Source organism: Equus caballus, chromosome 1, assembly GCF_041296265.1.
Source record: "Equus caballus isolate H_3958 breed thoroughbred chromosome 1, TB-T2T, whole genome shotgun sequence".
In the NCBI taxonomy this organism is placed as follows: Eukaryota; Metazoa; Chordata; class Mammalia; order Perissodactyla; family Equidae; genus Equus; species Equus caballus.
In genome coordinates, this window is record NC_091684.1 from 67,539,775 (window position 1) to 67,566,520 (window position 26,746).

General features: G+C 50.0%; 1 protein-coding gene across 13 annotated transcripts in view; it reads left to right on the forward strand.

Annotated features, from left to right (window-relative positions):
* ANXA11 (annexin A11) overlaps window positions 1-26,380 on the forward strand; it is a 41,857-nt gene extending 15,477 nt beyond the window's left edge. For 2 of the 13 annotated variants that reach the window (XM_070263956.1, XM_070263972.1), the window contains exons 2-18: window positions 375-500; window positions 850-953; window positions 1,538-1,675; window positions 8,638-8,700; window positions 10,702-10,814; window positions 11,715-12,101; window positions 13,467-13,554; window positions 13,801-13,895; window positions 14,619-14,732; window positions 16,791-16,881; window positions 17,320-17,399; window positions 17,529-17,585; window positions 19,680-19,773; window positions 22,595-22,690; window positions 23,646-23,704; window positions 23,907-24,029; window positions 25,584-26,380. In XM_070263956.1, coding sequence (XP_070120057.1) covers window positions 1,600-1,675; window positions 8,638-8,700; window positions 10,702-10,814; window positions 11,715-12,101; window positions 13,467-13,554; window positions 13,801-13,895; window positions 14,619-14,732; window positions 16,791-16,881; window positions 17,320-17,399; window positions 17,529-17,585; window positions 19,680-19,773; window positions 22,595-22,690; window positions 23,646-23,704; window positions 23,907-24,029; window positions 25,584-25,643 — 1,596 coding nt within the window. In that variant the 5' untranslated portion in view covers window positions 375-500; window positions 850-953; window positions 1,538-1,599 and the 3' untranslated portion in view covers window positions 25,644-26,380. Of the gene's footprint in view, window positions 1-329; window positions 501-849; window positions 954-1,537; window positions 1,676-8,637; window positions 8,701-10,701; window positions 10,815-11,714; window positions 12,102-13,466; window positions 13,555-13,800; window positions 13,896-14,618; window positions 14,733-16,790; window positions 16,882-17,319; window positions 17,400-17,528; window positions 17,586-19,679; window positions 19,774-22,594; window positions 22,691-23,645; window positions 23,705-23,906; window positions 24,030-25,583 lie in introns of all 13 variants that reach the window. The other 11 variants (XM_070263914.1, XM_070263962.1, XM_070263949.1 and 8 more) reach the window with 10 other exon arrangements.
* The last annotated feature ends 366 nt before the right edge of the window (window positions 26,381-26,746 follow it).

A 26,746-nucleotide genomic window follows, 5' to 3' on the forward strand; every position in this document is an offset into this window, starting at 1 on the left:
GTGACTTGAGTAAGCCATGTCCCTGATGTATTTTAGGTCCAAAAGCAAGGTGGTTGGAAGCTAGAGAATCTTCAAGATCGCTTCCAGTGTGGCATCTTGGGTGTCCGTAAATCTAGGATTGGGGTGAAAATCTAAAGAGGTATCCCCTTCAGGAGTCCTAAAATCCAAGAGGAAGGAAGAGTCCTGAGGGGTGAAGCCCCCTGTCATGCACATGGCGTAGGGAGGTTGCGGAAGTGAGGGCCTGGCTTCAGGTCACTGGTTGGGATCCTTTTCCATTTGAGATTCTTGGAACTGGACTACCTTAAGTAGACGTTTCTGTATTGCCTCAGGCCCCATTTTTATCCTGCTCTGGGTCGTTGCCTCCTGTTGTCCAGCGCAGTGACCCGGGGAGGAATGTGCCCAGCACTCCCAGGATGGTGTTATGGAGGCCGGGAGCTTCTTGGACTAGCTGAGGGCTGACTCACTCCTCATCTCCCCAGCAGTGCCAGGAGGTGCACCAGGTAGGAATGTAGATAATTCATTACTCCTGAGCCCACCCAAACTGAGTTTTGTACTGGAGTGAGGAGAGTTTGCCGACAAGCAAATCTTTCTTGTTTTAAAAAAGTTATACATATGTATATGAGCAAACTATATAGATACATATATGCATATACATTTATGTGTGTGTTTTTTTTTTTTTTTTGGTTTTGAATTATACATTAGAAACTGCTCAGCGGTGACCTTCAGTAGGGGCTTAAAGGGGAAAGTGACTTTTCCTTTTTATTTTGTGCCTTTCTGTTCTATTTAAATTTCTCTACAATGTGCTTGTATTCCTTTTATTTTTATTTTTAAATGTAATTTATTTTTTAGAGCAGTTGTAGGTTCACAGCCAAACTGAGTGGAACGTGATTTCCATACACCCCCTGCCCCCACCCATGCAGAGCCTGCCACACCATCAGCATCCCCCACCAGTGGTACGTCTGTTTCAGTTGATGAACCTATATTGACACATCATTATCACTCAAAGCCCATAGTTTACATTAGGGTTCACTCTTGGCCTTGTACATTCTGTGGGTTTTGACTAATGTGCCCACTATTTTAGTACCATATAGAATAGCTTCATTGCCTTAAAATTTCTTCTGTGCTCTGCCCTTTCATCCCGCCCACCTCCCTAACTCCTGGTAACTTACTGTCTCCATAGTTTTGCCTTTTCCAGAATGTCATATTAGTTGGAATCATACAGGATGTAGCCTTTCAGATTGGTTTCTTTCACTTAGTAATATGTGTTTAAGTTTCCTCCAAGTCTTTTCATGGCTTGATCACTCATTTCTTTTACTACTGAATAATATTCCATTGTCTGGATGTACCACAGTTTATTTATCCATCCACCTACTGAAAGGACATCTTGGTTGCTTCCAAGTTTTATCAGTTATGAATAAAGCTTCTGTAAACATCTGTGTGCAGGTTTTTGTGTGCACATAAGTTTTGAACTCATTTGGGTAAATAACAAGGAGTACTAATGCTGGATCATATGGTAAGAATATGTTTAATTTTGTAGGAAACTTCAGACTGTCTTCCAAAGTGACAAAATGTACCTTTTTGCATCTCCACCAGCAGTGAATGAGAGTTCCTGTTGCTCCACATCTTTCCCAGTATTTGGTGGTGTCAGTGGTTTGGATTTTGGCCCTTCTAATAGGTGTGTAGTGGTATCTCATTGTTATTTTAATTTGCAATTCCCTAATGTTGTATAGTGTCGAGTGTCTTTTCATATATCTGTTCAGGTCTTTTGCCCTTTTTTTTTTTTTATTTTAAATCTTTTTTTAAGATTGGCACCTGAGCTAACATCTATTGCCAATATACTCTTTTTTCCCCCTTCTTCTTCTTCTCCCCAGCCCCAGTACCTAGTTGTATATTCAAGTTGTAGGTCTTCTGGTTGTGCTATGTGGGATGCCACCTCAGCGTGGCCTGAGAGCAGCCCTGTCCACGCCCAGGATCTGAACCGGTGAAACCCTTGTGTGCTGAAGCGGAGCACACGTGAACTTAACCACTCGGCCGCGGGGCTGGCCTCCTTTTGCCCATTTTTCAATTGGGTTGTGTGTTTTCTTACTGTTGTTTTTAAGAGTTCTTTTGATATTTTGGATAACAATTCTTTGTCAGATGTGTATTTTGTAAACATTTTTCCCAGTCTGTGGCTTGTCTTCTCTTCCTTTTATTTTAAAAAATACATCAGCAGGGACTGTCTGAGCTGCATGATTTAAACTCTGAATTTTTGCATAAAAACAGATTGAGGATTTAATATTAAAAAATGAACACACAAATGAATTGTCCAGCCTGCAGGCTGGGGAAGGCCACTGGAGGGGTCACCCTGTGAAAGCATCCACTCTAGTCCAGGCCTGCGTGGTTTGCTGCCGGGCTCTAAGGGGTGGGAGGTCTCGCTGCAGGATGATGCTTTCAGGCCTCTGCCTCCTCCCAGCGTTAGCTTGCTGCAAGCTCCATCCCACCTGAGCTCTGTGCTGGTCCTCTGGGGAGGACACTTCTGTATCCTTGTGCCAAGGCAAGGCACTGCCGCCACCCATTGTTACTGAACCAGGTTCGTTTTTGCCCATCGCCCAGAAAGCCAAGCACTGAGATGATAAGATTACAGCAGAAAGAGAGTTTAATCACAAGGCAGCCAAGTGAGGAAAGGGGAGAACAAGTCTCAAATCCACCTCCCTGGAAATGGGGACTCGGATATTTATGGGGTAGAGGGACAAGATGGTCTGAAATGTGGAGATAGGTGTTTGGAGGTGAGGAGAGGTGAGGGAATTGATGATCTGCGCAAGTGTAGTCAGACTTCATGCCTCTTCATAGGACCCATGTTCACAAAATGGTGTTGTTAGCATGATCTGGGGGTGGGGGTTTTAGCCTCTTGATGTCAAAAGGTCACTTATTAGACATCTGTGCAGGCCCAGTTGATGGGTTGGTGGTCTCAAACGCCCTGAAGTGGACAAGGAGTTCTAATTCTTGTCAAACAGCTCACACACCCGTTACCATGGTGACCCAGGCTCCAGGGAGATGTTATCTATAGGAGCCTAGTGGGAGTCAGATAGCGTGTGTCCTAAACAGCATGGTTAACAATGGGTGGGTGAACAACTGAAAGCTATAATAGTAATTGCAAAAAAGAAAAAAAAAACTTTAGTTACTAACTACTTAATCATCAATGGCTAACTGCCAGTTTCACCATCCCTTCTTTTTCTTCTGTGCCCCTGGAAGTCAGGCAGGACACCAGAAGATGCGCATAGTGCGTGGCCCAGCCTGTATCTCTATCTCCCATTGTTGGGGTGGGGAAACAAGGCTCTCCATTATGGTAGAGGGGTAGCTGGCTGGGGTGAGTGAGATTCTTCTTGTTCTGAGTGATTTTGCCTCTTTTCTCTACACAGCATTTGTAGATTCTTCTGTTTGGGGACTCTGGCCAGTGCCCTTGTGGAGCCCTTGTGATGTAATGGTATTCTGGTGTACGTATACACAGCTTTAGGGGACAGGCCCTTTTACAGTCCCTGAGAAGCCTGCTGTGTACCTGCTGTATTATTTCAGCATGCCCCCAGCATTCTGAGGCTTGGTTCTGATGGGATCCTGGGATGCCCAGGTTTTGGTGCTTGTCCTCAGCGCTCTGCTGGGAAGAAAGGCTAGACAGTATAAGTAGAAAGTATCCAAGTACCTTGAAGGGAAAGGTGTTTCCTAGAGTGTGGAGCACAGAATCAGTTCCATCAGAATTGCTGGGTATGGGGATGGAGCGCTTGTTTTAATTTCAGATTCCTGGGCTCATCCCAGGTTGAAGGGCCCAGAGTGGTTGGAGCCCAGGCCTCAGCATTCTGAGCGCGCCCTCTAGGTGATTCTCATGCATGATGAAGCAGTGCTAGCCAAAGTGTGGTCCACAGTCAGGCAGCATCAGCATCACCTGGAAGTGTGTTGGAAATGCAGGTTTGGGGGCCTATCTCAAATCTACTGATTCAGGGGCTGTAGGGGAGGGACCCAGCAGTCTCGCTTTAACGAGCCCAGCAGGTGATTGTTTTGCAGGTTGAAGTTTGAGAATCACCAGTTTAGCCAGAGAGGGCCACAGCTGGATGAAACTGGGCACACAGCTGCTGGTAGATGGTCCTAGTGAGGAAGGGTGGTATTTCTGCTGCAGTGTGCCCTGAGAGGGGTAGGGCCAGAGGCTGGAACTTCCCTGGAGGCTAGTTTCTAAGAATTGGAGTAATCCCTGAGGAGGCCAGCTGCCTGCTGTGTGCGGGAGGCTCTCACCATTGAGTCCCCGTGGCAGTGCCGTGACCAGAGCCAGCATAGAACAGGGATATCTCCCAGCCTGTCAGAATCGCATTAGCAGTGTGACGCATTCCCATGCAGGCACCCTTTTTCTTTGCTAAAGGACAGAAGTAGGAGAAAGGCATTGGTCGGTGCGTGTGTGATACCATGGAGGCCAGAGAGAAAGCAGATCTGCTGGATTGAAACTCGCTGTGTCCCCTTCTGTCCTGGAGAGTGAGGGTTGGACAGGCCGTGAGGGGAAGGTGAGGGGCACCTGGGAGCCTGCTGGAGCTCCTGTCCTAGCTGGGAATGGCTTGCCAAAGACAACAGGCCCTGATGGTGGCCTCTTTGGAGAAAAAGTGGAGGCCAAAGTTCCCCAAAGACTGGATGATGAGATTTTTTTTTTTAATTGAAGTAAAGTTGGTTTATAATACATAAATTTCAAGTGTACATCATTATATTTTGACTTCTGTAGAGACTACATCACCAAAAGTCTAATTGCCCAGCAGATTCCTGAATTTTCTGAAAAGGGGGGAAGAATGTAGCTGTTGCAAGTTAAAGAGTTGTATGCAATGTCTGAAGTCCCCTAGGATGTGGGTGGGTTGGGTAGGCACTTGGAGCCAACATGGTGCATCCCAAGGTTGCCCCAGGTTATTTGGCTGCATTTGCTTTTCTCCTGGGGATTATTAGGCAAATGAACTGCAGGGCTCTGGGCATGGGAGATGTGTTAGAATCCTAATTTGGAGGAGGCCCTCTTTATACTGTTGTGAACAAGATGGGGAAATGTGCGCTGGGTCGTGGTGGAGTTAGGTGGCCAGATAGCTGGTTGAGTGCCTGTACCCGCTGTTGTCGAGCTGGGGTGTGTCCGTCGTTGGCCCTTTCTGTATCAGTTACTTGGAAGAACGCATGTCACGCTTACCAAATTGGTAGATATAAAACAAAGCTGAGAGGGCGCACAAAGATGTTTGATGTCAGTCAGAATCTCAGGAGATCTCAGTAGGCTGGAGTAACGGGCAGAACTTAAGGGAGAAATTTAACAAGGATCCGCATCAGGTCTTCATTGTCCTGAACACCCAAGAGTTACCAAGCCAGAGGGGCTGGGAGCCACACCCATGGGGAGAAGTGGGCTGATGGTCCTGCCCTTCGCCTGGTCCTGCACTCTTCAGACCACACCTGGGGCCTTTGGTTCTGAAGATAGCTTTCAGAGAAAGAAAAAGGGAGTGGGCTGCAGGCTGAAAACTATTTCAGGCAGGAACTGGTGGAAAAAAATGAGACTTTTTTCAGGAGAGGGGAAGACTGGAGGTGGTCTCCTGGGGAGAGGGGAAGACCCAGGGATGAAGGGCTGCTCTTTGGACATGGGATTAGTCCCGGCCTGTGGGGCACTCAGGGCAGAGCTAAACCAGAGTCACCAGGAGACTGATTTTGACTCTTGCTGAGAACTCTGTGAAGCGCTCCTGGGAATCAGTGCCATTGCCCTGTGAGCCGCAGAGGCTGGCCTGTGGTCCTGTCTGGGGCGGGGAATACTAGCAGTGCCTCCATTTCTGAGTCCATGGTATGTTTATGTAACAATGCTAACCCCAGACCCAGAGCCCGCTGCCTTGGACTGAATGAGCCTGTGTGAGTTGTTCAAACCTTAGAAGGACAGCCATGGCCTCAAGTGAGCCCAGAAATCCCCACCTGAATTGGGCCTTTTTTAAAGTTGTTTTTTAACAGGCAATACATGTATGTGGCAAAAAATGCAAATATAAACAGTAAGCTTCATTTCTGTCCCCAGGTTTCTCCTCCCTAGGCAACCAGTTTACCCAGTTTCTTGTTTATTCCAGGGTGATTCTGTGGTTCTGTGTATATATATATATATATATACACACACACACACACCCCACTAAGTTTGTGTTTGTTTTATTTTTTTAAGTCAGCTTAGTATTGCACCTTGATTAATAATGGGGATCATTTCCTGTCCCTGTATGTAGAGCTGGCTAATTCTGAAAACAGCTTCAGAGTACCCATTGTATGGATCTGTTGTTATTTATTTAACCAGCCTCTTACAGGTGGATATGTAGGGGGTGTTGGTGGTTGTAACAGCTAATGCTGCAGTAAAATTCATGTGTGTATGTCATTTCACACAGGTGTGTGTCTGGGAAACATTTCCAGAAGTAGAGTTTCTGGGTCAAAGAGTGTCATTTTTAATTTTGATGTCTGTATTTTTGACTGGCAATTCTCAGTGTATTAGTGAGGGTAAACAGCTTCACTTCCTTTTCTGTAATTACCTGTTCCCATCATTTAAGTTTCTCTAGTAGTTTTTGATCTTTTTCTTATCATAAAACATTTTTCCTAAATTTGTCATTTCTTTTTAAGTTGTTTTCCTTATTTATTTCTTATGCAGAACTTTAATTTTATGTTTTTGCGGTTTGGGACCACTTCTTATGTTTAAATCTTTGGTCTGGCTGAAATTTATTTTGGTGTATCGAACAGGATGGTACCCAGCTTTTGTTTGGTTTTTGTTTTTTTCCCCACCTGGCTGTGGATAGGCCTTTTGGCCTCATTGCTCTGGGAGGAGACGAGAAGTGGGTGGGTGGAGGGGCTTTGGTGACCAAAGCTTCTGTGCAGTGGTGGTCTCCAGAGACAGAGATGTAGGAAAACAACTGTCGCACACCCTGTTCCTTTGCAGGGGAGTGCCTCTTTCTCCCATCGGAAGGTTCCTGGCCCATCCATCCTTTAAATCTCCAGGCTCTTTCTTCATCAGCGAGGTCTGAGGGTTCTGGTAGGAGAGTCAGGCTGAGGGCAGGACCTGGGAGGGCTTTTTGCTGACGGCTCACCCAGCCACAGGGAGATGAGTCAGACAAGGGCAGCACCACTGGGGAGCTCAACCACCTCACTGCAATGGGCAAGGGGAAGGGGCTTTGGCACACACCGCAGGTAGCCAATTCTAGCTTTCTCCAAGGTTACTTGCCCATCATCTGGCCTCATATTGCTTTGCCTATAGTCACCTCTGGACCCACTGACCAAAACGAATTACCACACCCATAGGGCTGAGAACTAGGCCTACCCTGTGGGGACCAGCGCCACTTTAAGGAAATCCTTCAGCTTTCTTGAAAACAACATGCCCAGTTCTCGAATGTGGCTGTGAAGGGCCACTAGAATCTTGTAGGTGGAGAGCAGCCTTTAGAGCAGTGGTTCCCAAAGTGGAGTCCCTAGACCAGCAGCATCACCTGGGAACTTGTTAGAAATGCAAATTTTGTATCTGCTGACTCAGACTCTGCAGGTGGAGCCCACTATTGTGTTTAACAAGCCCTCCAGGTGGTTTTAGTGCAGTGCAGTGTGGGAAGCAATGGGTCTAATCTGGGTTGGTGCCCAGCATGCAAGGAGGAGCAGCTCACCTGGGGCCAGCAGGTATGATTGTTAAGGGGGCCTACAGGTTTCCTCACATATCCTCACCTATCACTGGATGGCTCTGCAAACTGCAGCAGCCACTGATTAGCAAGAGTAGGCAGGTGGCATGACAGTCTCTGAGTGACTGGTGTCATGGCAGATCTGTGGCTGTCCTGGGCAGTTTAATTGGCATGGGGCACGGCAGAGGGATTTGTATACAGAGGGAGTGTGTTAGAGCAGGTATCCCACTCAGCACCAGCAGGCAAGAGCCGGGGGTTCCAGGCCTTTCTTCTTCCCTTACTTGTGATCTGCAGGTCACTTACCCTTTCTGAGCTCCAGCTGGTTCATCTGTAGAAATGGGATGGTACTGCCTCACTTGCCATGATTCCGGATCCTAGATCAGATGAACCCTCCTGAGGTCTCTTCTTGCTTCTAGGAGTAATGATTCTCCATACTGTACCAGGTTCCCTTGCCCGGTGAACCAGAGGTTGGAGAATGAAAAGTGTAGCTTGGGGCAGATCCAGTTTGGAGGCTGCTCTGGATAGCTTGGAGTCTATAGGTTGGGCACAGGGAGATGGACTCTGGCTTCCCCTGTTCGATGGAGGGTGATATGGACACTGGAAGATAAAACCAAACAGACCTGGACCCCTGAGCATGAGGCTATCTTCTGAAGTTGGAGAACAGCTCCACACAAACACAGCATCCTTTGTCAGCAGCGGTGGGAATGAAGCTTGGGTGAAAGGGGTTTTCAAGGAAACCCACCAGCTGGTGGGTGGTGAATCCTATAGTGGGGTGTGGGCGTGAGCCTGACCCTGAAGATGAGCCCACCTTGGTTGCCATTTCTAGCTGAAGGCCCCAGCAGGTAGAGGATAAATTGGGTTGCCACAGGTCACACCTGATACAAGAGGGGCACCGGTTTGTGGGTGTTGCTGTTCTACAAAGAAGCCGCCAGTAAGGCTGGTGGGAGCTCCTGGCGAAGCCTGAGCGCGCTTTCCTCTTCCTTTTCAGATCTAACCATGAGCTACCCTGGCTTTCCCCCGCCCACAGGTGGCTATCCCCCAGCTGCACCAGGTAAGAGGGTTTGGGGTGGGCCGGAGTGGGAATGCCTTCTCTGCTTAGTGTCCAGCAGTAGAGAGTAGAGGAGGAGTAGTGCTTTCCAGTCATTTCCTCACTCCTGTCATGCTCCCACAGCACAGCCAGGTTGGGGAGGGACTGGAGAAGAGCATGGATGCTGAGGCCAGGAGAGGCCTGAGTTTCAAGCTGCTTCTGGAAGTCTAGAACCAGGCCAGGACCTGGTCTCTTGCCTTACTAGCTGATAGCAGTGGGCAAATGGCTTCCCTTCTCTGAGACTCAGTTTTCTCCTTTGCAAATGGCTTCAAGGATCTCTCCCTCCCTGGGCTGTCCCGGATACTAATGAGATAGCCAGGTAAAGCCTCTGGCACGGTGTCCTCCGAAGCATTGTTAGGTGACAATTGCCCTTTGTCACTTCTGCTACCCTGTGCTCAAGGTGCATGGTTTTGCAGCGGCAGGGTTCTCCCTGCCGAGGGGAGGAAGTGGGGGCAGTTGCTAAGAGTCAGATGTTCCTGCTGAGGCTGCAAGAAGCTGTGGGCCAATAGTAATGAGGCTGCACCAGCCGGTCAGGCGATTGGATCCCGGCCCCAGCCACAATGCTTCTCTTCACACTTAGAAGGCATCTTCTCTGGCCCTTTCCCCTCCTGGGTTCCTGAAATGAGATTTGATCCCCACAGTAGGAAAGGAAATAATGAGGGCTCCTGGGACAAGGGGGAGAAGAGATACCATTCCAGGTCATCCTGAGGTTGCTTGAGCTGTGCTGCCCCTCACCCCATGAGACCACTGGGCACATTCTTTTCCCTAGAACTGAGGTCCTTGAGTCTGAGCACTGATGGCCCTGCAGGCCATTTGGATCCGCCCTTCCATTCAACAGGTGAAGAACAGGTGGAGCGGGGAGGTGCAGCTCCGCCACTGTGACAGGGTGTATCAGGGGTTGAGCTGGGACATTTCCCTCTGAACAAGCCCGGGCCCAGATTTGCCAGCACTAGCCTCAGTCCCCTCTCTAGTAGGAATCGTACCATCTGTGTCCTACCACTGCCACCTCTGTCAGCACAGCTATTCTACCTCTGAGCAGCAAGACAGGGAGCAGGCAGGTGGTTCCTAGGAGGCTCTGTCCTGACTGTCCCGGAGTCCTGGAGCTGAAAAGCCAAACTCGAGGTCCCCTGGGCCTTTTCACTGCCATGGACAGGAATGCATCTCATAGGCAAGCAGCTCACATGATGATGCTCACTGCCATACTGCTTGTCACAGTGACAACTGTAACATAGGAACACTCACTGGGCACCCAGCTATGCCCTGCACAGGCATTAGCTCTCTCAGTCCTCATCACAACAATTTGAGGCAAATGCTAGCTATTATCCCCACTTGTCAGCTGAGGAAACTGAACCAGAGGGTTTGAGGGCATCGCCCCGGGGCGCATACCCCTGTCTTGCTGGTTTCAGAACTGGGGCTTTTCACTGCTGTCCCCTCACAAGGACATGTGACTCAGCCCCATCTCCCTCCATCCTCTCATTCTACTTCTCCCTGCCTCTTACAGACTCCTAAAAGCAAACAGCCAATTTGGCAGGACCTGCCCCCTGCCATGCTTTTGCCTCTGGTTTCTTGGTGCTCCTTGAGCTCCCCACTGTCATGGGCTCAGTACAGTGTCCTAAAATGACACTGTCCTGTTCTTGTGTCTGCACTCCCTCTCTGTGGTGAGCCCCTAGGCTCCTAAAAGCAGAGCCTGTCCCTGGCCTCCTACTCCTTAATACCCCACAGAGGGTCGTGGGGGTGTTTGCTGAACCTCACCTTCCTCCCCGGAAGGAGGAGAAGGTTCCCTCTTCTCTTCCGCTGGCAGTGGGATTGGGTTAGACTTTCTTGACTGTTTTCTGTATGGTCTGTAGCACCATCCCCAAGGCCCTCCCTGGGTAGTCTCCCCTTCTGAACCCCTGGGAGCTTGATGCTCTGCCTTTCCTTGTTGGAGGGCCAACAAGGAGCTAAAGGGCTTGGTGTTGCTTTCAGGTGGTGGTGCCTGGGGAGGTGCTGGCTACCCCCCACCCAACATGCCTCCCATTGGGCTGGATAATGTGGCCAACTACACAGGGCAGTTCAACCAGGACTACCTCTCAGGACTGGTGAGTCCAGCCCTCCTGCTGGGGCTGCCGCTGGGGCCACACTTGCATGGCTAGAGGCTGCTAGCTTCCATGGCATCAGAGGTGTCTGTGTGTGTGTGACCTGTGGGTGCTGAGTGTATTGAGCTGCATCTTAGGACAGAAGAGTTTTCATCAGGGACTCTCACCTGCTTGCTATCCCTCTCTGCATCTTGACGTTTCCCACCTGTAAAATGAGGGCAAGGGGAATGCCTTGGCTGCGTGGTCTCTCAGGTCCCTTTCAGCCCTGGGGGATTGGGTAGGGGTGATGCCTTCATGAAATATATATTGAGCACCTTCTGTATGAGCTCAGCATAGGATCAGGAGGTGAGAATGTGTATGTGTGTGCATGTGCTGTGTACATGCATGTTCACATGCCTGTGCATGTCTGTATGGATGGCTATTCTGGTTGGGACTGGGAGCGGGTGCCTGGTAGCATGGACAGGCATACTACTTTTATTTGTTGATTTGCTTTTAAAATAGTGTATTTTGTAATCTGAAAACAAGTGTATGCTTTATGTAAACAGTGCAATCAGTGCATAGTCTGATTTGTTCAGATCTGTTTTAGGCACTGGGGATATGTGGATAAAACAAATGAAAGTCTCAGCCTTGAGTACTTATCCACTGGGAGGAGACAGGTAGTAGCCATAATTAAATGGTGTGGTGTTAGAGCAAGTCAGGAGATCAGCAGTACAGGTGGAAGGGATGTGGAACAGTGTCAAGGTGGGCCTTGCTGAGAAGCCACTGGTGCTCAGACTCTGCTCCAGCTCTGGTTGTGGCTCCTGAGAGCCCACTGCAGGGCTCAAGGCAGGGAAGGGCAGATGGCAGAGTGTGGCTCTCTCAGCAGGGGCCATTAATCTTAGGCTCTGCTTTGTGGACTTTCAGGCAGCCAACATGTCTGGGACATTCGGAGGAGCCAACATGCCCAACCTGTACCCTGGGGCCCCTGGGGGTGGTTACCCTCCGGTGCCCCCTGGGGGTTTTGGGCAACCCCCTTCCACCCAGCAGCCTCCATATGGAATGTACCCGCCCCCTGGAGGAAACCCACCCTCCGGGATGCCTTCATATCCGCCATATCCAGGGGCTCCTGTGCCAGGCCATCCCATGCCGCCCCCTGGGCAGCAGCCCCCAGGGGCCTACCCTGGGCAGCCACCGATGACCTACCCTGGACAGCCACCAATGCCACCTCCTGGGCAGCAGCAGCAGCCCATGCCAAGTTATCCAGGATACTCAGGGTCCGGGACTGTCACCCCTGCTGTGTCCCCAGCCCAGGTGAGTGCCAGCCCTGCCCTACCCTCAGTCTAGCCTGGGCCCCAAAGGCCTGAGACGTGTGGCTCAGCGTCCTCTATCAGCAAGGCCAGGGAGGGTACAAGGGAGAGCTAAGTCCTTCGGCTATAACCTCTTGTTTTAACAGACTGTCACTTTCTCAAAGACTCCTCACCCCTGGTTTGTATTTCTGAAGACCTCAGGGAGCTGCCTGGTTTCTCCCAGTTTGATTAGATGTTCTGTGTGCAAGTTGGGTCTGAACGTCCCAGGGTACCCTTCATTCCTCTTGTGTTATTTGCTGCCTGGGCTCTGTGTTTTGTAAGAACTGTTTGGGCCACTGGTCTCCAGGCTTTATGCCCAACGGCTCTTAGTCTTTAGTCCCTTGGATGTGCCTTTCCAGGCTTGTTTTAGAGGATTCTTAAAACCTCCTTTGGGTAGGGAAGATTGTTGGCAGTTCTTTCAGTGCTGCTCTTGGCTCATTTTGAAGAGCAATTCATGTTTGCAGAGCCTAGAATTCATTGTCATGGTTATGTGGCCAAACAGCCAAGCCCAAGGCTAGTGGTATGTGTTTGACTACTATTTTTAGACAGAGGATCCCCTCTCCTTCCTGCCTCTACCCCCACACATTCTCCCACCCCTGCCCTGCTTGCTGTCTCCCTCCCTGCCTTCTGCCTTGTCTTTCCTCTGAGCTTATCTCCTTAACTGTGTTATAACCAGTTTGTACTAGCCACAGAAGATAATCCACCAGGACACAGTTTAGGCAGGAAAATTCAGGTATGCTGGGGAGTGCAGCTGTTGGTGTCAGGAGGAAGTCCGGCAGGAACACAGGTCACAGAATTTAGAAAACAGTGCCAGGGAACCAGTGCTAGTCTAAGAGGTAGTCGGGCTACATGTACCATTGTGAAGGTCGGGTACCTTCATTCCCCTAGAGGGAGCACTTTTTTCTAATTCACACAAAGGTGCTCCATGGACTAGCCAGGCCCTGTTACAAGGACCCTGATATGTGCTCTCGTGTGCTGTGGTGGTGAGGCACTGAAAGAGGCCAGTGCCCCTTGTTTCCAAGGCCTCCCCTTCATCAGGAACCCAGGTCAAGCCCTGGAGGACCTGGGCATTGGGCAGGTTTTTCAGCGTCAGGACTCAGCTAGAGGTGGGCTCCTAGCCAAGAGAGCCAAGCAGAAGCTTCAGTACCAGGACACGAGGACAGATAATGGTTACGTTAGTCCAACTCCATGTAGAGTCCTCTGCACTGTTGCTTGCGGGCTCCTTCTGGTACCCCAACTTTTAGAGAAAGGGCCATTCCCAGAGTCTGGGGTAGGGCAATCTCACATCTGGGGGATGCAGCATCTCACCTAAGTCTGTTTGTCTGAGCAGTTTGGAAACCGAGGCACCATCACAGATGCTCCTGCCTTTGACCCCTTGCGAGATGCTGAGGTCCTGCGGAAGGCTATGAAAGGCTTTGGTGAGAGACCCTGGGTGGCTCAAATGCTAACTGCCCTTTGATTCCCCAGGTAGTTACACATGGCTCTGTGGGCTGGGGCTGCTGCGTGGAGGCAGCCTGGCACCAGGGGTGGTGGAAGAGAAGGTGGATATGGGGGTATAGTTGAGAGGCCCAGGAGAATTGGAGGACCCAGACCAGGGAAGTCTCCAGCTGCAGAGCACGCCCACGACCCCCGGCCCTGCCCGCTCCCACCTCTTCTTCCTCCAGGGACTGATGAGCAGGCCATCATTGACTGCCTGGGGAGTCGTTCCAATAAGCAGCGACAGCAGATCCTCCTGTCCTTCAAGACAGCTTATGGAAAGGTGAGTCTGTGTGTATATGTGTTTTGTGGGTAGGGGAGTGGTCCCTCGCAAATCAAGGCATAGTCTCCAGCCAGCCCTACTCACTCTAGCTTTTCCTTGGCCGAGGGGGGCTTCCATCTCCTGGAATGGACCATAAGGTGTATTAGGGTATTTCCTGCTGTCCACCTGGCCAGTGGCCTCTCAGCTGATGGTGTCTTCTAGAGGTGAAGGATGCTCTGAGGGAGAAATCTCACAGTCCATAGGATACTTGAGGTTTGATGAGAGGTGCCCAGAGATCCGAGTTCTAGCCCTGCGTCTGCCATGACTCACTGAGACCAGGGGCAAGTCATTTCCTCTCCACTCCCACCTGGTGTGTCTCCTCCTGGAACCCAGGCTGCTCTCCCTGCCCTCTTCACCACCACCTGAGGAAGTTTAGCTGATAGAAGAGCTTTGAAGGAAAAGGCAAGGTGGTTGTATTTTGAACTTTTGAATCTTAGAAAGGTGAAAACAGTAGATATTGAATAGGCAAGTGTTCTAGCCCAGAGTATCTCCAACTTTAATGTGCCCTAGATCCCCTGGAATCTGGTTCAAATGCAGGCTCCGATTCTGCAGGTCTGGGCTGGGGCCTTGGGTTTGGCTTTTCTGTTGATGCTGCGGGTCCTCGGATCTGGGATATTGTCCCTATTAATCACCTTCTGTGGATTCTCAAAGTAGGGTTTTTTGTTTGTTTGCATATCCAATCAGGATTTGATCAAAGATCTGAAATCTGAACTGTCAGGAAACTTTGAGAAGACAATCTTGGCTCTGATGAAGACCCCGATCCTCTTTGACATTTATGAGATAAAGGAAGCCATCAAGGTGTGTAATGTGTGTGTGTTTGTGTTCACATGTGTAGACACAGCCCAGGAGAAGGCCTGGATGGCGTGATGTGTCTTAGCCTGCTCATTAGCTACTGTTGTCACTGTGGCTTCTGGACCCTTTTGGGTTGGAGTCTAAGTGCTACAGAAAGGGGAACTTGCGGTGACTTCCCCAAGAGGCAGATGAGGTGTCATTCAGCATCAGGGAGCATCTAAGTTTCTCTCCATCTTAAAAACATAGTGGAGGCTGGGGTTGTAGAGGAAGCTAGTGGTGCAGTGAAAAGAAGAGGGGTATGAGGCATGGGTGATGTCATCCTCATTCATTAGGGCTCTGTTATTGGCAAATAACAGAAACACTCTTGAGTAGTGTAGGCAGAACAAAGATGGAGAATCAGTTATGGGGATAAAGACTAGCAGCCTGGTGTGGAGAGGGATGGGACCCAGGCAGGGTTTGCCTCTTGTCTCTGCTTCTTCTTGAGTGTCCAATTCATTCTTCATCTACTTCTTTGCTGCTTTTTTTATGTCTGCTTGGCAGAGGATCCCTGTTGACCCCTCTCCATTTACCTTTCAGGGATCCAGCCACAGAAGAGACCACTGTCCCCTCATTCCAAATTCCAAACAGGGGGCAGATTCTGATTGGCTTAGTTTGGGTTCACTATCTCCCCCAGTCCAGCTGGTTATGACCAAGGGCAGATTATGACCATTCTGGAGAGTCTCATGCCTCCCAAGACCCACAGCAGGTATCCACCGGATGGGGAGAGGGCAGCTCCCACAGAAGGGGAAATTCTTGTGAATCGAACAGATGCTCCAAAAGAATCCACCTTTTCTTTGAGGCCTGATAGGTGGGCACACTGTGACTCCACTAAAACACACCTACATGCTTTCTTCTAGGGAGGAGGTCAGGAGGCGTTTGGGGAGGGCAATGGCCTGGGACCCCAGCAGTGGCCCCCAGCCCTCTGCCCAGCCCCAACCCCCAGCCAGCTTCATGAGGTGGTGGTGTTTGTGGAGTGCTGGAAACAACATACAGTCCCTGTTGCTTATCAACTGTGTGGCCTTGAGCAAGTCACCCCACCACTCTAGGCTCCAGTTTCCCACCAATAAGAGGTTCACTTATATATGAGAGATAATAAATATTATAGCCCTTGGTGAATCACAGGGGCAGCTGTCACGAACTACCTATGTATCCTTGAGCATCTGTAAAATGGGAACGTGTGAACACTGAGCAAGGTGGCTAATGGAAGCTCTTTGTAAACCCTAAGTAATCTAATGGTAGCAGTAATCAAAAAAATAGCTAACCCTCTGTTGTGCTTCCTGTGTGACAGGCACTGTTCTAAGTGCTTTACGTATGTAACGCATTTAATCTGCATGACTTCCCTGTGAGGTAGGTGCTAGGATCACTGCCATTTATTGACAAGGAACCTGAGGCACAGAGAGCTTAAGTAACGTGCCTAAGGTCATACAACTAGTAAGCGGCAGAGCCGAGATTCAAACCAACATAGAAGCCTGGCTGCTGACCTTGTCCTCCACCTTCTCACTGTCCCTGACATGGTCGTCTCTGCATCCTCATTGTTTCTACCTTTTCCTGGATGTCTCCAGATGCTCCACAGTTCACTCTAGGACTCTAGTTTGTTCACATGTCTGCTCTCTTGTGTTAAACCCAGTTTCTCAGTTTTTCTCATCTCATTCATAGGCTGAACTTGGAATAAAACAGATATGGGTCCACATCTCAACCCACCATTTACTGTGTGGCCTTGGACAAGTCACTATACCTTTCTGGTTCTCAGTTTCCTGGTGGGTGGAATGGGGATGATCCTGTAATCTCTGCTCATCACCATGTTGCTGTCATTATCTGGAACTTGCCTGGGCCTGTGGAGAGAGCTTGGCTGCTGCAGACCCAGGTGGCAGCAGCCCTCTGGGGGTGTCCCTGTGTTTGGGGCTTCTGTTGCTGGGGCTTGTGCCCTGGGGGATGGGGCAGCAGCATGGCGCCTGCTCTCTTTCCTGGGCACCAGTGAGGGAGCTATTATAAGCTTGTGGCTTGTTGTGTTCTCGGCCACTACAGGGGGCTGGCACCGATGAGGCCTGCCTGATTGAGATCCTCGCCTCCCGTAGCAACGAACACATCCGGGAATTGAGCAGAGCCTACAAAACAGGTCAGACTGGCCCCCAGGGCCTTCTGCCCTCTGCTGATTCCTGTGCTTTCTGGGCCTCGGCCACACCCTCTCCCAGGGTCTCTATTCTCCTGGCCTTCTTATCTCTTCATCTGCCACTCATCAAGCACTGGACTTTGATCCAGGACCCAACCTTGCCTGCTGTTTACACACAGGCCAGGTGACTAAGGTAAGGGAGAGCTGGGGAAAATATCTTGAGTGTGGTTTGGGCCAAGACTGGCCAGAGGCTAGGTCAGCCTGGAGGTCATAGCCCCTCCTGGATCTCTAACTATATGTCCCAGGATGCTGTGTGGGCTGCCTGTCTCTTCATGCCCAGGACTCCCATGCCCTTCTTTTGCCACTGCCCACTGTTGACTATGTATAGTGGGCAGCTTCATTCATGTGGCTGCAAGCTGGACCTTCCCTGTGTCTCCCTTTCAGAATTCAAAAAGACCCTGGAGGAAGCCATTCGAAGTGACACATCAGGGCACTTTCAGCGGCTGCTTATCTCTCTCTCTCAGGTACCTTTCCCACAATAGAGCTTGGGGCTCAGAGAGGCGTGGATCTTGGAGCAGTGAGGAAAAGGGATGGGGAGGTAGGGGTGTGCAACTCCACGGAGTGGGCTTGACCATACAGCTGCTTCCTTTCAGGGAAACCGGGATGAAAGCACAAATGTGGACATGTCGCTTGTCCAGAGAGATGTCCAGGTGAGTGTGATGGCCAGGCTAGGTACGCCACCTGGCTTCCTAAGCCGGGGGGTGGGGATGTCCTCTACTTTCTTGCTTCACAAGGGAGGAGTTCTGGGATGGAAAGAGCAACAGATAAGGAGTATCCAGATGCTGTGCGTTTCATACAGTCCCTGCCACTTATCAACCATGTGGCCTTGAACAGGTTACCCAACCACTCTAGGTTATAGTTCCCCACCAATAAGAGGTTCCCTTATGTGGGAGATAATAAATATTACAGTCCTTGGTGAATCATAGTTATAGATGTGAGATTTCACGTGACTTGGTACTTTCCTTGGGTTTGCTTATATATACCATTATGTTTGCAAATGGGCAGAATTCATACTTGCCTGTTAAACTTTTGAAGGTTTGAGCCTAGAAACCACCTGTCCCATTAGTTGTGTAGCCTTAGAATTCTGCCCTTGTCCCCAGCCTTGTGTGAATTGCAGACAAAAGATGAAAAGTGTCCTGCCATTTCCTCTCTTTGTCCAGGCATCTGAGTGCCTCTCTAGAGGAGTTTGGGTTTGCCACTAATGAATTCAGACCATAGTGGTTCTGGCTGGAGAGAGCCATGGCTTCCTGGTGGGAGGGAGCTGGCCATACTTCTCTCTCCCCCTTCATTACTCCTGCCACCCGTGGCAGGGCATTCACCAGGCACCGCCAGTGGTCTCCTTATCTTTGCTTTCTATCAGGGCGAAGAGGACCTCTGTGGAGTGCCCTGTGTCAGGGCTGGAAGAGAGCTACTCTTCTGGTCTGGTCCATTTCCTTTCCAGATGAGGAAACTGAGGCTAGAAAGGTTGAGCATTGTGCCCAGGGAAGTCTGGAGGCAGAGCCTGGACAAGGACCCAACTCCTGGCTCTGTTCTCTCTGCCCAGGCAGCACACAGACCCCTGGTCCCAGACCCCTCCTGCAGGGTCTGCCTCAGTTAACATCTCCCTGGCCTGAGACATCCATTCTCATTTGTGAACTCAGGGCTGGACAGTCCCCAAGCTCCCAGGCTCTGGCTCGTGCTCCAGTGTTGCTTTTCCCATTTCTTATAGAGGCCGTTTCCTAGCTGAGGCAGAAGTTGCCTCAGTTTCAACGTCTCCTGCCTACTGCTCTGCCTTCTTGGTTTGGACCTGCTCGGCCTCTCCTTGATCTGTGCCCCCAATGGCCATCTTCTGCTCTCACCTATCAGTGCCTTTCCATCAAGAGCTGCTATCTGAGGCCTGGAGAGCACTTTAGAGCCATTTGGGCTGAAACTTTCAAAAGCTTAATAGGCAAGTGCAGATTCTGCCCATTTGCTAATGTAATGGTATATGCAATGAAACACAGGGAAAGTGCCTAACCCATGAAATCCCACATCTGTCACTCTGATCTTTCAATTATTGTGATAGTTATTGTCTCACGTGTTCCTTTTAGATAGGAAAGCTGCTTTTTAAAGATTGGGGAATTTCACATAGAAATCTGGATTTCTGGCTTCTCATGAGAAATGGATCTGACAGCTGTGAGCCTGCATTCCTCTATCATTGTTCTCAGCTGATGCTGAGAAATCAGTTGCCCTTCTGTGTGGCTAGCCTTGGTCCCTACCACTCCCTGGCCTTATAGCTGGCCTGTTTCCCTCATTTAAGTTACCCAGCTGGCCCCCTTGGGCTTTCAGGTTTGTGACCCCCAAATCTAATCCAGCTTTTGCCTTTTAGAGATGAGAAACTGAGGCTTAGAGGGGCCTGTCTAGAGTCCCCTGGCAAGTTGGTAGCAGAGCTAGGACTCAAGCCCAGGCGTCTCATTCACATTTTCCTCTGTGCTGCTGCTCCCTTGTTTGGGTTAAAGCTGTTCCTTGTCTGGGCCCCAATGGGTCTTGGTTCTCCTGGTCCTGAGTCCCCCCAGCCTCAGAACCCTCTGTGTTGCCCAGTGAGGGAGTGCGGATGGTGTCTAGTTTGGCACAGTGAATGGAGCACAGCCGAGGCGCTGCTCCCATTTCCTTTCCCTCTTGGCCTCCAGGGCCCGGAGACTCTGCCCAGGTCTCCCAGGTGACATGGGCCTTGTGTCTGGGTCGAGGCCTGTATCGCATGCCCATCTTCCCCTCTGTCTGTCCAGGAGCTGTATGCAGCTGGGGAGAACCGCTTGGGAACAGATGAGTCCAAGTTCAATGCAGTTCTGTGCTCCCGGAGCCGGGCCCACCTAGTGGCAGGTAAGGCAGTCTGGGCCTCCCTGGGGCCAGGTATATGAGGGCAGATGAATTATTGTGGGAAACAGAGCTTGCAGGAACACTTGGCAGTTATGCTCTGCATGGGGCTTTCGCTTCCTTAAAAGAGCCCCTGGTGGTGATTTAAAAGATGTTATCAGTAGGTTTCCCGAGTTTCTGCAAGCATCGAGTTCTGGAGGAAAGCAAAGGAAGAGGCAAGGGAAACTGGGAGCCTTCTTGGCTGGTATCTTTACATGCTAGAATGTGGAATGTTAGGATTGAGAGAGCGCAAGAGCATCTAATCCAAAATGTGGCATAAAAAATGAGCATAACAATAAGACTAACGTTTATTAACTCATTCATTCAACAAATTGAGCTCCTGCCGTGTGCCAGGTCTTGCAGTAGGTGTGGAGACTGTAGGAAACAGCACTACATCATCCCTGCTCTCATGGGGATCACCTTCTTGTTTGGAGACATGGGCAGTAAACAAAAATAAAATTCCTACCAGATGGTAAATCCTTTAGAGAAAATAATAAAGTTGGAAACAGGGATAGGGAATGATGGAGGATTGGCGGGTGCTTGGGGAAGTCCACCGAGGTAATGACATTTCTTTTAAAAACATGAAGTAGTTGCAGGTGCAAAGGCCCTGAGCAGGGGGCTCCCAGCGTGACTGAGCACCGGTTAAGGCAGTCGGTGTAGCTGGAGCAGATGGAGTGAATGAGAGTAGTAGGAGGTGAGGTCAGGGATGGGAGGAGGCCCTGCTGACAGTTGTTGGGACTCACTGTTTATCCTGAGTAAAACAGAAAGCCGTTGAGGGCTCTGAGTGGAGGAACAATGTGATTTGACTTAGATTTTGCAAGTTCACTGGCTGTTGTGTTGAGAAGAGTGAAGGGGTCAATGGCAGCACAGCAAACCAGTTAGGAGGCGGCTGCAGTAATCCAGTGGAGAAATGATGGTGGCTAGCACCAGGTGGGAAGGGCAGGTGGTGAGAAGGGTAGGATTCTGGCCCTGTTCGCTGATGAATTGGACATGGAGTATGAGAGAAAGAAGGGTTGAGGAGGACACAAGGATTCCTTCCCGCTGAGCCGGTGGAAGAATGAGGTGGCCCTCAACTGAGATTGGGAAGCTGTGGATGGAGCAGGCTTTAGGAGGGAAGGAAATTGGGAGCCTCAGGCTGGAGATATGAGGTAGGCAACTGGGTTTATGAGTCTGGAGATCAGGAGAGGTCAGGCTACAGATGGTGGTTTGGAAGCTGTGAGTGGGTTGAAGGTGTGTTTGAGGCTCTGGGACTGCATGAGGTCCTCTCAGGAGGAGACCAGCAGTCAGAGGACAGGGCCCTGGCCGTTGCAGGAGACTTAAGAAGGAACACTCAGAGAAAGGGAAGTCCTGGAGGCCAACAGTGTCAGAACAGCTAATGTGTGAGGCAGGCGAGGACGGAGAATGCTGACCACGCTTAGAAATGTGGGTGGGTGGGTGGCTCAGGTGAAAGCCTAGGCACCTGCTCTGTGTGTGCACGAGGTCTTGTAATACATACACGCAGACAGGTGCTGCTGTTCTCCCATTCTGTGGATGAGAAAGCAGGCCCAGGGCAGGGGCGGGAAATTAGGTCATCTAGCTGGTAATGTGGCCGAGCTCAGGTTTCAACTCCACCTGTCTGGCTCCACAGCACACTTTTTAACATTTACACTACACTGTGATGGAACGTGAGTGAATGTATTTTCATTTTAATCATTATTTATTTTAATGAGTATAGACTTATATAAGTAGCACATCAAATCCATGGTTTCACAAACATTATGACTTAGGAGAAAAGAGGAGCTGATCTGAAGCAAATAGTAAGTAATGAAGACAGATAAAGATATAGCAGAAGTCGTGACACTGATATACAGATGACAGAAGTTTGGAGAACACTGACAGAAACTGAGACCGAGGCTGGAGAAGGATTTATATCCAGGGTCAGAGCTAACATTAGGACCCAGGTCTCATTGTGCCGCCTGCCTCTCTAGGAACCTGCAGTCCACTTCCTGTGGTGCTCAGCTTGTCCTAGGGTGAGCTGGGGGTGCTGGGTGGGCAATAGCTCAGTCAGATTGGGAAAGACAAGGCTGGTACATGGACAACGGAGAAGGAATGGCATGGACTGGAAGTGTAGGGGATTTGAGAAGAGAGGGCAGGCTATCGGTGTGTAGGGGTCCTGAACAGGGGATTATGGTGTGATGGGGTAAGCAGCCTGGTGAGGGCAGTCCTGGTGAGGGGACGGGACCGCATGAACAAGCTCGAGGGGAGTGCACTCGACTTGGGGGTGAAGCATCTGGCTGATTGAGAGCTGGGAAGGTATGGTCAATAGGGCTATCCAGGGTGCTGGGAGCAAAGTGGAAGAGAGGAAGGGGCAGAAGTCTCCTCACTGTGTGTCCTGTATTAATTTCCTCTACCTGTCATAATAAAGTACCACAGACGAGGTGACTTAAATGACAGAAATTTATTTTCTCACAGTTCTTGAGGCTGGAAGTCCAAGGTCAAGGTGTCAGCAGGTTTGGTTTCTTCTGAAGCCTCTCTCCTTGGCTTACAGATGGCCACCTTCTTGCCATGTCCCCACATGGTCTTTCCTCTGTGTGCACATCCCTGGCGTTTCCCTGTGTGTCCAGATCTCTTCTTAAAAGGACACCAGTCAGATTGGGCCACACTAAGGGTCCCATTTTAACTTAATTCTTTAAAGACTTTATCTCCAAGTACAGTTACATTCTGAGATACTAGGAGTTAGGATTTCACCATATGAATTTTGGGGGGACAGAATTCAGTCTATAACTGGTCCCTTCTGTCTTCCCACTAGTTTTCAACGAGTATCAGCGAATGACAGGCCGAGATATTGAGAAGAGCATCTGCCGGGAGATGTCTGGGGACCTGGAGCAGGGCATGCTGGCCGTGGGTAGGTGTCTTGGGCTTGCCTTGCCTACCTGCCTGCCCACCGGAGACTGGTGTGTATTGTAATTTTCAGGGTGCTCACCCAACCTCTCGTTGAGGGTGGTGCAGTGAAAGAAACACAGGATCCAAGATAGCTAAATCTAGCATGCCCAAATGGTGGCAAATCAGAGTGCTGCCTGGATTCCTGTGCAGTTGTACCCTAACCGTCCTGGAGGCGTCTTGTTTATATTTCAGGCGCAGCTCTGGGGAAGGGAGCTGCAGTGTGGTTATTAGTGGGCCAGCAACCAGCTGCTCTCCTGGAGGAAGATGACTCATATCCTCCCAAGTTTCCTCTAAAAATACATTGCTGCAGGCAGTTGTCAGATGTTTGTGATGGAAACACATGGAAAGATTTTTCCTTGCAACAGCGAAACAGGCCCTTGCTGAGGAGAGCTGGCATAGTTCCCAGGATGATGGTGGGCTTCTTGCTGTGCCTGAGCCCTGCCCTATGAGGCAGGGCCTGATGGGCCAGGTCCTGCCCCCCAGGAGGGTTTATACCCACTTGGGAAAATCCTCCTCATTTCTCTGTGTGTCCCTCACTGTTTGTGTCGTGGCCTAAAAAGTCTAGGGAGACTTTTGTTCCTCCTGGCCGTCCTTTCTCCATGAGGGTCTCAGCGTCTCCAGCTCACCTCTCCCATCTGAGCAGCACACGGGCCTCATCACTGTCCACGTTTCTCCCCACACAGCTCCTTTTACCGTGTGGGTTGCCAAGAAAGAGGTTGGGTTGGTCCAGGCTCTGGATATTTCTATTCCAAAGAGATAGAGCAAGACCATGGATAATTGAACCTGGAGAATGGGGGAGAAGAAGATGGATACAGTGATGTGCTTGACATCTGGCTTCCTAAGAGGATACTCGTGTACTCTATGCCCACTTGGACTGAGTTTTCTGCAGATCGAGTTATTCTGTTTTTCTCTTCTAGTGAAATGTCTCAAGAATACCCCAGCCTTCTTTGCTGAAAGGCTCAACAGGGCCATGAGGGTATGTAAATCTCATGTGCAGGGTCTGGGTGGGGGTGTCTCAGGGACCAAAGGCTCAGCATAGAAGGCATGGGCTGAGCCACCCCTCAGCCAAGGGGACAGAGAGCCCATGGGTGGAGAGGGGGCCAGAGTGCCTGGGGAAGGTGGGACAGTGGGATGGTGAGGAGGCCCATTGCTCATGCCCTTGGGCGGACTCTCTTCAGGGAGCAGGAACAAAGGACCGGACCCTGATTCGCATCATGGTGTCTCGCAGCGAGATTGACCTTCTGGACATCAGAATGGAATATAAGCGGCTGTATGGCAAGTCATTGTACCACGACATCTCGGTACGGACCTTCTCGGGGCTGACTGGGCTGCCTCTTGGTGTCCCACTTGCCTGTGGACCTCCCTGGCCACCTCCACTGTCTCCTTGACATCTCCCTCCTCAGAACTCCCATGGGCTTGGTCTCTGCCCCATATGGGCGTCTTGTTTATGGGCCTTGTCCTTGCTCTCCAGTTTTCACTGGTTCATCTGGTTGCTCCCGAACAGATTGTAAGCTCCGGAGGGCAGGAGGGGTCTTGACCCTGCTGTCACCCCCACCCTACATCCCTAGCATGCAGCACATTCATTGCTCAGGAAATGGGTGGGGAAGGAGATTCTAAACATCTGCATCAGAGAATATGCAGGACTTCTCCTACCTTGGGGCCTGGCCTTCAGAGTCCCAGCCACCCTGTGATTCTGGGATCTGTCAGTGAGACTCGGGTCCCAGCACTCCCTAGAATGCAGCTCTGGCTCACTGATAACTGCTTCCTTCACTCAGCTTTGTGATGGAGGCAGTATAGAGAGGCAGTCAGAGGCGACGGCTCTGGGGTCACCTGCTCAGAGCCCAGTTCTGGCTTTTCTGCTTGCTCACTGACTGCTCTCAAACAGCTTCTTTAAACCTTCCTGAACCCCAGTTTCATCCTCCATAAGACGAGGTTGCTAATAGCTCCCCCAAGGAGTATTGTGAGTCTTGAACAAGGCAGTCCAGGTAAAGCATATTGTGTGACAATAAGTGTCTCATAAACACTAGCCATTCTTTTATCACTGTCTGCCAGAGCCAGTCTGACAAAATTTATTCCAGTCTGGGTGGTCTGAAAGTTATATTCTGAACTCACATGAACCTGGAAACTGTAGGCACCATGACCAGGTCCTGATTTCAGACTCACTAGTGTTTGATGTTGGACATATCATTGAGAGAAGCCAATCTCCATTTCCCTGGCTATAAAATGATGCTGTTGATAGCAGAGAGTTAGTAATTATTCACGAAGTGTCTTCTGTGTGGGCATCTTGAAGAACTCATGGACTTGCCCTCAAGGAAGGAAATGATTAGAAATTTTCTAAGCGTGGGCCGTGCTTCTAAAGTGCGATGGGCTCAGATGGAGGAGAGATCAGTGTGAGCTTGGATACCTAAATAATAACAGCACCCTCCGCTGGAAGGTCGTCTCACAATAGATTACATTCCCAGCGCGGGACATAATACTACATTACGGTATAGTCCCAATTTAGTGCGACAACAGTGCACTGTGAAAAGACCACTGTTAGTTAGCCCTGGGGAGGGGTTTTTTTTGGCTGTTTAAATATGTTTTTGGTTTTATTTTTCAAATTCTAACTTTAGTCCTTGGGGTGAGTGCAGCCTTCTATTTTTTACAGAGGGTTGGGGAGGCTGAATTGCACTATCCAAGGTCTGTGCCAGCTGTGACGCTGAGTTTGTGAGCCCCTCACCCAGCATGCTGGGGGATTTCCTTGGGATGGGCCTACCTCTCTGTCAGAGCACTTGAGGCAGAAGGAAATCCAGACCCAGGAGGCCAGAACTAGCTCTGCCACCCTTAACTGATGTCTTCCTTGTTTCTGTGACCAGGGAGACACTTCAGGGGATTACCGGAAGATTTTGCTGAAGATCTGTGGTGGCAACGACTGAGCGGTGACTGGTGGTTCACTTCTGTCCACCTGCTGGCAAGGGCAGTGCCGGGAAAAGGCCAAAGGAATGTCCATCTGTTTCTAACAAATCCTCAAAATAGCCCCTCAGGTGTTCCACTGCAGACTGTCCGCAGAGCCCTGGCCCTGTCCTCCTCGTGCTCCTCCTGTTCCGTATAACGTGCTTGATCTCCAGCTCCCGCAGGATCTCTTTCCTCCTCACCCCTCACAGCCTCTTGCTTCTCTCTTCTCAAGTAGACGTTTTGTTTCCTGACTCACGCAATCATTCTCCTTTGCCTGTGGCTGAGACTCTTGGCTTTGTTTTAGTCATGTAGTTTTTATATGTTTATTTGGAGGCATTTTTTTTTTATAGTCATTGCCAGACAGATGCATACAAGACTCTTTCCTGCATACATATTTTGAGTGAGAGAGGTCGGGTGGGGGGACACCATGTCCTCACTGAGGAGTAAAAGGGAGCACCTTTTAAGGGTAATCTTTGCATCTGGTGAGAATGTGTTATGAGCTTTGTTATTGCCAAACTCACTCCTTTTTAGAAAAGAAAAGAAAAAAAGCCAGAAAGTCATCTGTTCCTTCTTCCATGCAAAACCACAAGAATAAAGGCAGCTCCCTGCCATTGACAGGGCTTCTTATAATTTGGAATGTGCCTTAAACCTGAATGTCGATAGCCAAAAGCTGTTTCTAAATTAAAGTCAGCCGGCTCTGGAATGTTCTGGAAATGTTTCCCTGGTGCCAGCTTGTTTCTTTCTGCTTCGTGATTCTGCCCTGTAGCTCCAGGCTTATTAGCTGGTGAAAATTTATATGACTTTAAATAGAAATTTGTGCTCGGGAAACCCTGAGCATAAGTAATTTACAGGGACCTGGTTGTTTGGACCTGAGAAGGGAAGTTTCTGAAATCCATTCTGGAGGCCCAGACACTGAAAAGGTGTGGGGATTTAGTCAGATGTAGGCACACTGAAGTCCAGTGAGGGTGAGGTAGGAAGAGGGTGGCTCTTCACCCAGGTCCTGAAGGAAAGGCATGGGCGAGAGGGGGTGTGCATGACTCCTGGGATAGGCCTTATGGCCAGGGGCCAGAGAGGAGAGAGGGGA